Source organism: Somniosus microcephalus, chromosome 4 (genome assembly GCF_052327205.1).
Source record: "Somniosus microcephalus isolate GS21.2 chromosome 4, FLI_Smic_1.0, whole genome shotgun sequence".
In the NCBI taxonomy this organism is placed as follows: Eukaryota; Metazoa; Chordata; class Chondrichthyes; order Squaliformes; family Somniosidae; genus Somniosus; species Somniosus microcephalus.
In genome coordinates, this window is record NC_140990.1 from 344,667,595 (window position 1) to 344,676,655 (window position 9,061).

At 56.5% G+C, this 9,061-nt stretch overlaps 1 protein-coding gene across 2 annotated transcripts in view; it reads left to right on the forward strand.

The window, feature by feature from the left end:
* retreg2 (reticulophagy regulator family member 2) overlaps nucleotides 1-5,436 on the forward strand; it is a 69,050-nt gene extending 63,614 nt beyond the window's left edge. For both annotated transcript variants that reach the window (XM_085986966.1, XM_085986967.1), the window contains exons 8-9: nucleotides 3,756-3,891; nucleotides 4,248-5,436. In XM_085986966.1, coding sequence (XP_085843092.1) covers nucleotides 3,756-3,891; nucleotides 4,248-4,864 — 753 coding nt within the window. In that variant the 3' untranslated portion in view covers nucleotides 4,865-5,436. The remainder of the gene's footprint in view (nucleotides 1-3,755; nucleotides 3,892-4,247) is intronic.
* Nucleotides 5,437-9,061: the final 3,625 nt, after the last annotated feature.

Genomic DNA, 9,061 nt, shown 5'->3' on the forward strand with positions numbered 1-9,061 from the left:
CTACATAAATGATTTGGATGAGAATGTAAAAGGGATGATCAGTAAGTTTGCAGATGACACGAAAATTGGTGGGGTGGTAAATTGCAAGGGGGAAAGCCTCAGGCTACAGGACGATATAGACGGGTTGGTCAGATGGGCGGAAAAGTGGCAAATGGAATTTAACCTTGAAAAGTGCGAGGTGATGCATTTTGGACGGACAAATAAGGCAAGGGAATACACAATGAGTGGTAGGACCCTCGGAAGTACAGAGGGTCAGAGGGACCTCGGTGTACATGTACATAGATCTCTGAAGGCAGCGGAACAAGTAGATAAGGTGGTTAAAAAGGCATATGGGATACTTGCCTTCATTAGCCGAGGCATAGAATATAAGAGCAGGGAGGTTATGATGGAGCTGTACAAAACGCTGGTGAGGCCACAGCTGGAGTACTGTGTGCAGTTCTGGTCGCCTCACTATAGGAAGGATGTGATTGCTTTGGAGAGGGTGCAGAGAAGATTCACCAGGATGTTACCTGGGATGGAGCGCCTCAGCTATGAAGAAAGACTAAACAGGCTGGGGTTGTTTTCCTTGGAGCAAAGAAGGCTGAGGGGGGACCTGATTGAGGTGTACAAAATGATGAGGGGCATAGATAGGGTAGACAAAGAGGAACTTTTCCCCTTAGTAGGGGGGTCAATAACAAGGGGGCATAGATTCAGGGTAAGGGGCAGGAGATTTAGAGGGGATTTGAGGAGGAACTTTTTCACCCAGAGGGTGGTTGGAATGTGGAACTCAATGCCTAAAAGGGTGGTAGAGGCAGGAACCCTCACAACATTCAAGAAGCATTTGGATGAGCACTTGAAATGCCATTGCATACAAGGCTATGGACCAAATGCTGGAAAATGGGATTAGACTGGACAGGGATGGATGGGCGGCGCAGACACGATGGGCCGAAGGGCCTCTTTCTGTGCTGTAAAACTCTATGACTCTATGACTCTACACCATCAAAAACTACTACACCACCGAGGCATTATCCGGACCGAGTCAGGAAGCGCAGGAGGCGCCACCGCAGAGACTGAATCTGTGAACTGTTTTTACATGAAGTTGTATATATATGTTATGATATGTTTAATGGGAAACATATACTGTTAAGCTAAAAAGGGAGGATTGTAGTGTATGTAACCGTTCCACCTTTAAGAGAACCGTTCTACCTTTAAGAGAACTATTTTAAGAGTTGCACTACTTTATCTTGGCTACTGTATACTGTAATACCGGTGGCGACCACACCAGTATATAAGTGCTGTGTAATGATTTATTGGGCAGTTCCGCCCTGACCTTCAACTAGTAAAGTCCTGTTAAAGTTTACTCTTGTGGTCTGTGAAGTAATTCTCAATATAACACACAGACTTAACAGGGCGGGAAAGTGGAGTTGAGGTCGATGATCAGCCATGATCTTATTGAATGGTGGAGCAGGCTCGAGGGGCCGTGTGGCGGAGCGGGCTCGAGGGGCCGTGTGGCGGAGCAGGCTCGAGGGGCCGTGTGGCGGAGCAGGCTCGAGGGGCCGTGTGGCGGAGCAGGCTCGAGGGGCCGTGTGGCGGAGCAGGCTCGAGGGGCCGTGTGGCGGAGCAGGCTCGAGGGGCCGTGTGGCGGAGCAGGCTCGAGGGGCCGTGTGGCCGACTCCTGCTCCTATTTCTTATGTTCTTATATGGATCCATGGCGGGTGGATGGAGTTAAAATACAGATCAGCCATGATCTCATTGAATAACGGAACAGGCTCGAGGGGCTGAATGGGCTCATCCTGTTCCTATGTAACACTGGCACCTACCTGACAATGTGGAAAATTGCCCAGGTGTGTCCTATCCACAAACAGGATAAATCCAACCTGTCCAATAACCTCTTAGTGTCGTCCCCATCATCAGTAAAATAATGGAAGGAGTCATCGACAGTGCCATCAAGCAACACCTACTCGCCAAAGCTCTGTTCAGGTTCTGCCAGAATCACTGCTGCAGACTTCGCCACAGTCGTGAACCAAACAAGGCAAGAGCCAAGTGCTGGTGAAGTGAGAGTGACCCCCCTTGACATCAAGGTAACATTTATCCGAGTGTGGCATCAAGGAGCCTGAGCACAACTGAGGTCAATGAATGAGTCAAAGGGAAACCCCACACTGGCTGGAGTCATGCCTCGTATACAGGAAGGTGGTTGTTGGAGGCCAATCATCTCAGCTCCAGGACAGGACATCACTGCAGGATAGTGTTCTATGCCCAACCACCTTCAGCTGCTTCATCAATGAACTTCGCTCTGTCGTAAGGTCAGAAGTGGGGCTGTTCGCTGATGATTCCACAGTGTTTAGTTCCATTCGCAACCCCTCCGACATTAAAGCAGTCTGTGCCCAAATGCAATAAGACCTGGACAATATCCAGACCTGGGCTGATAAATGGCTGGTAACATTTGCGCCACATAAGTGCCAGGCAGTGACCATCTCCAATAAGAGAAAGCCCAGCCACTTCCCCTTGATGTTCAATGGCATCAACATCTTGAGGGTCACCTATTGAATCAGCTACAACAACACCATGCACCAAGAGCAGGTCAGAGACTGGGTACTCTGCAACAAGTGGCTCACTCTGGACTTCTCAAAGCCTCTTCACCGTATACAAGGCTCAAGTGAGGAGGGTGATGGAACATTAATACATTAGCAAAATACTGCGGATGGTGGAAATCTGAAATAACAGAAAATACTGTAAACACTCAGCAGGTCAGGCAGCATTGTGGAAAGAGAAAGAGTTAATGTTTCTGGTCGATGACCCTTCCTCAGAACTGGTGATGGAACATTCTCCACTCTCCTGGATAGGAGCAGCTGCCGCAATACTCAACTCGACAACACTGTGAACAGCAGATCCTTTGACCAGTGACCCGGCCCCTGTCCCTCCACCGCCATGTGTCAGCGGGGTGGCATTTATAGCATTAAGACTGCTGGGCTCCAAGCAATGGAGATATGGGGGTTCCTTGTGGGAGGCCAGGAATGAAGCCTGCACTGCCCCCGCCCCCCCACACTCGCTTAGGTCCTGACCCCAGGGTGAGAGGTCAGTGACATGCCAACTGTGCTGTCCACTCATTGGTTAACCAATATCTTTTAACTTGTACAATTCCTTTCCCTCCTGTTGCAGGAACTGCTGCAGAAGCACCTTCCCTTCTCGCAGCGTGCATCGCTATTGACTCTGTATCCAGTGTCTCCCAAACCCCTGCACACACAACAGAATGTTTCCAGATCCGACCAGAGCACCTGCACTCACACCCGGTTTGGCACACCGGTGTGTCTCCAGCGAGGGGGAACCAATGGCGCCTGAGATTGGCACTGTTTGAGTGGATTGAGGGTGCTGGGCATGTGCTGGTCTGAATCCTGTGCAAGCTGCTCTCGACTCGCCTCTGGTTCTGCTCCAGTGACCTCCATTTTAACCCTGGGTATTGGCAATATCAGCGAAGGCCGTGTTTGGAGGTCGGGGGATCGGCGGTTGGGAGGTCTGGTCGGTGGGGGGTTGCGGAGGTGTTTTTGTTTTGTGTTTGGAGGTCGGGGGATCGGCGGTTGGGAGGTCTGGTCGGTGGGGGGGTGCGGAGGTGTTTTTGTTTTGTGTTTGGAGGTCGGGGGGATCGGCGGTTGGGAGGTCTGGTCGGTGGGGGGGTGCGGAGGTGTTTTTGTTTTAGATTTGGAGGTGGGAGGAGTTGCTCCAGTTGCCCCTGTGTTGTATGACTGACCCACTCAGTGAGAGTCTCTCGATCTCGGCAGGTGGATGTCAGGACTACCGCTTTGGCATTTGCAATCACTGACTCGGAGCTGTCGGACGAAGAGGCTTCCATTCTGGAGAGCGGAGGATTCACGGTGTCGCGAGGAACCACCCCACAACTCACCGATGTGTCGGAAGGTAAGGCAAGCGTCCGCCGATGTCCGCATAGAATCATAGTATCTTACAGCGCAGGAGGAGGCCATTCGGCCCATCGTGCCTGTGCCGGCTCTTTGAAAGAGCTCTCCAATTAGTCCCACTCCCCCTGCTCTTTCCCCACAGCCCTGCAAATTTCTCCGCTTCAAGCATTTATCCAATTCCCTTTTGTATGTTCCTATTGAATCTGCTTCCACCGCCCTTTCAAAACATTTCTCCTCATCTCCCTCCTAAAGAGCAGGGAGTGGGACTAATTGGGTAGCTCTTTCACAATAGCACGATGGGCCGAATGGCCTCCTTGTGTGCTGTAAGATTCTGTGATTTCTCTCCTGTGTTTTCAGATCTGGACCAGCAGAGCGTGCACAGTGAGCCAGAGGAAGCTTTTGCTAAGGATCTGCCGGACTTTCCCTCGGTGGAGGAGCTGGCTGGTGATGGGAGCCCCTCACGACTCTCACCCGGACCCCCCCCGGAGCCAGGTGTCAGCGCTCGGGACTCACAATTTTTCATTCAGACTCTGACCTCCCCTCTGCACTTTGTAAACACACATTTCAATGGGAGCGAGGCAGCGATGAATATACCAAAGACTGGCCAAGCGCCCGCTCTAAGCTTGACTTTAGAGGCCTTCAGTGAGGAGATCGTAACCTCAGCGATCACCACAGTTGTTCAGAACACGCTGTCCGCCCTTCTCTCCAACCCGCTGACGGCCAGCCAATCCGAGAGCTCGGAATTCCTGCCCCCGGAATCGCAGCAGAACCTTCTCTTCCAGGCGGGATCGATGGAATCGGAACTGAGGGAGGCAGAACCACGTGAGGAGGAGGTGGATGATTTTGAGCTGCTCGACCAGGGGGAGCTGGATCAGATGGACACAGAGCTCGGCCTCAATGATCAGCACAGGCAGCCGGACAGGGGACTGAGCACATCGCAGGTCACAGCTCCCGCCCTGCCGAGGGAGAGTTAGTGCCTGTGTACTGGGTTAGTTAGATAGACCAGCCGTGCCCCCCCTCCCCACCCCTCAGTCTGTGGCACTGCGCCCTCAGAGCCCCAGCCCCCGTGCCCCCCAGTCTGTGGCACTGCGCCCTCAGAGCCCCAGCCCCCGAGTCTATGGCACTGCGCCCTCAGAGCCCCAGCCGCCGTGCCCCCCAGTCTATGGCACTGCGCCCTCAGAGCCCCAGCCCCTGTGCCCCCCAGTCTATGGCACTGCGCCCTCAGAGCCCCAGCCCCCGTGCCCCCCAGTCTATGGCACTGCGCCCTCAGAGCCCCAGCCCCCGTGCCCCCCAGTCTATGGCACTGCGCCCTCAGAGCCCCAGCCCCTGTGCCCCCCAGTCTGTGGCACTGCCAGTCCTCAGTCCCTGGTCCAAGGTGAAGAACCGGTTCAGCTGGTAGGTAATCCCCGCCCGCCCCCCCATCTTCCCCCCCGCCTCCCATCTGTTCCCCAGCCCTTCTCTCTTCCACCCCCCACCCCCCAACCTCCAGTACAAGAGCAGCAATGTTTACTTAATACTCAGCACATTAAAATTAATATTAACTAGATTTTCTTCAGTTGATTAAATGCGTTGCCCCGTGTGGTATTGAACCCCACACACAGCAGGAAAGGCCCTGGCTCCATCCGCAGTCTGTGCTGATCTCACCCGGTGTGGGACTGGGGGCTGGAATCGGCCTCGCTCCCCTGGGTTGAGAAGGAGAATAAACAGCCCAGGGTCCTTCTCCTGTGCTCCCGATCCCATGCCCTCGGGTTTCTACTCCCGATCCCGTGCCTCCGGGTTCCTGCTCCCGATTTCCTGCTCTCGATCCTAATCCCATGTCCCCGGGTTCCTGCTCCCGATCCCGTGGTTCCGGTATTTACCAACTTGCGTTCCGAGAGAGAGTTTGCTGTGAATGGCTGCAGTTAGTTGAGGAGCTGGAACCCTCCTTAATCCAGGGTCATGGGATCGGAAGCAAAAGCCCTGGGGCAAGGGAATAGGGATTGGCAGCAGGAACGCTGGGGTACGGGATCGGGAGCAGAAATCCTGGGGCACGGGATCGGGAGCAGGAACCCTGCGGCACGGGATCGGGAGCAGAAACCCTGGGGCACGGGATCGGGAGCAGGAACCCTGGGGCTCGGGAGCAGGAACCCTGCGGCACGGGATCGGGAGCAGGAACCGTGGGGCACGGGATCGGGAGCAGGATCGCTGGGGTACGGGATCGGGAGCAGGAACCGTGGGGCACGGGATCGGGAGCAGGAACCCTGCGGCACGGGATCGGGAGCAGGAACCCTGCGGATCGGGATCAGGAACCGTGGGGCACAGGATCGGGAGCAGGAACCCTGCGGCACGGGATCGGGAGCAGGAACCGTGGGGCATGGGATCGGGAGCAGGATCGCTGGGGTACGGGATCGGGAGCAGGAACCGTGGGGCACGGGATCGGGAGCAGGAACCCTGCGGCACGGGATCGGGAGCAGGATCGCTGGGGTACGGGATCGGGAGCAGGAACCGTGGGGCACGGGATCGGGAGCAGGAACCCTGCGGCACGGGATCGGGAGCAGGAACCCTGCGGCACGGGATCGGGAGCAGGAACCCTGCGGATCGGGATCAGGAACCGTGGGGCACAGGATCGGGAGCAGGAACCCTGCGGCACGGGATCGGGAGCAGGAACCGTGGGGCACGGGATCGGGAGCAGGATCGCTGGGGTACGGGATCGGGAGCAGGAACCGTGGGGCACGGGATCGGGAGCAGGAACCCTGCGGCACGGGATCGGGAGCAGGAACCCTGCGGCACGGGATCGGGAGCAGGAACCCTGCGGCACGGGATCGGGAGCAGGAACCCTGCGGCACGGGATCGGGAGCAGGAACCCTGCGGATCGGGATCAGGAACCGTGGGGCACAGGATCGGGAGCAGGAACCCTGCGGCACGGGATCGGGAGCAGGAACCGTGGGGCACGGGATCGGGAGCAGGATCGCTGGGGTACGGGATCGGGAGCAGGAACCGTGGGGCACGGGATCGGGAGCAGGAACCCTGCGGCACGGGATCGGGAGCAGGAACCCTGCGGCACGGGATCGGGAGTAGGAACCCTGCGGCACGGGATCGGGAGCAGGAACCCTGCGGCACGGGATCGGGATCAGGAACCGTGGGGCACAGGATCGGGAGCAGGAACCCTGCGGCACGGGATCGGGAGCAGGAACCTGGCGGCACGGGATCGGGAGCAGGAACCTGGCGGCACGGGATCGATATCAGGAACCCTGCGGCACGGGATCGGGAGCAGGAACCGTGGGGCACGGGATCGGGAGCAGGAACCCTGCGGCACGGGATCGGGAGCAGGAACCTGGCGGCACGGGATCGATATCAGGAACCCTGCGGCACGGGATCGGGAGCAGGAACCGTGGGGCACGGGATCGGGAGCAGGAACCGTGGGGCACGGGATCGGGAGCAGGAACCGTGGGGCACGGGATCGGGAGCAGGAACCTTGGGGCACGGGATCAGGAGTAGGTGCTCTCCCTAACCCATGTTCAGTGGGTGATGTCCATGCCCAGTCCCCCCTCGTCTTGATGTACCTTCCACCCACCGCCCCCGGGTCTCCCCCCTGCTCCGAGACTGAGGAGCTGGAGCAGCCACTGAGGGGGTCCACTCGGGGGGTACAGTGAGGGGGGGCACAGTTTAAAGGGTTTTATCTAAATATTTGTGTCAAATTCTATTTTTGGTGCAATTTTAAATTATTATTTAATGCTGGTTTATGTCCACGTACACAGCTGGGGACGGGACACAGACACACACAGACACTGACTGGAGCTCCGAGTATACCTGGTGTTCAGTGCTTAGTATGACTGCTTACAGTGCATGGCAGCAGTTTAAGGTACTGTAGGCATCTCCTGCCCCTCTTGCCTAGGTAAGTAGGTGAGGCACCGTTGGAGCAGTGTGGGTGAGGGTCTCTCTAGGAGGAAGCTGCTCGTACAGTCTGTTGGAACAGATCCTCCCAATGACACCAGTTTCTCAGACCCCCCCACCCCACAAGCTGAAGACTGAATACAACCGGCCCAGCTCTGAATCTTACTGTTGGGCAGGGAGTGAGATCGTTCTGCCCATGTCGGATCTTTCAAGGGTGACACTGGAGCTAAGCTGGAGTCGATCGTGTTAGCAACTGAGGCCCAGCCGCCCAACATACACCAGTACAAAGTCTGCACATGTGGTCTCAGGACCCAGTTATTAAATGAAATGTATTTATTCATCTAACCACCTGGTCAGTACAAGTAAACTGGTTAGAGCGCAGCTCACAGCCTGCTTGTTACTGACATAACCTGCTCTCTAAATCTACAAAAAACATTTTCTACTGAACAATAGTAAAGAATGTGTTTGTAAACAAATGGCCCGGCTCCAGGTTTTCCTTTCTCAATCCAAAACAGAAACAAGAATGTGTGAGCATCTGAAGGAATCTCAGTGAAAGTGTGTGTGAGTGTGAAAATGCGTGAGAGCGGGACGGTGTCTGTGAGAGCGACGGTGTCCGTGAGGGCGGGACGGTTTCTGTGAGAGCGCGACGGTGTCTGTGAGAGCGACGGTGTCTGGGAGAGAGCGACGGTGTCTGTGAGAGAGCGACGGTGTCTGGGAGAGAGCGACGGTGTCTGAGGGAGCGACGGTGTCTGGGAGAGAGCGACGGTGTCTGTGAGAGAGCGACGGTGTCTGGGAGAGAGCGACGGTGTCTGAGGGAGCGACGGTGTCTGGGAGAGAGCGACGGTGTCCGTGAGGGCGGGATGGTTTCTGTGAGAGCGACGGTGTCTGGGAGAGAGCGACGGTGTCCGTGAGGGCGGGACGGTTTCTGTGAGAGCGACGGTGTCTGGGAGAGAGCGACGGTGTCTGAGGGAGCGACGGTGTCTGTGAGGGAGGGACGGTGTCTGTGAGAGCGACGGTGTCTGTGAGAGCGACAGTGTCTGTGAGAGAGCGACGGTGTCTGTGAGAGAGCGACGGTGTCTGTGAGAGCGCGACGGTGTCTGAGAGAGCGACGGTGTCTGAGAGAGCGACGGTGTCTGGGAGAGAGCGACAGTGTCTGTGAGAGAGCGACGGTGTCTGTGAGAGAGCGACGGTGTCTGTGAGAGCGCGACGGTGTCTGAGAGAGCGACGGTGTCTGTGAGAGAGCGACGGTGTCTGTGAGAGAGCGACGGTGTCTGTGAGAGCGACGGTGTCTGTGAGAG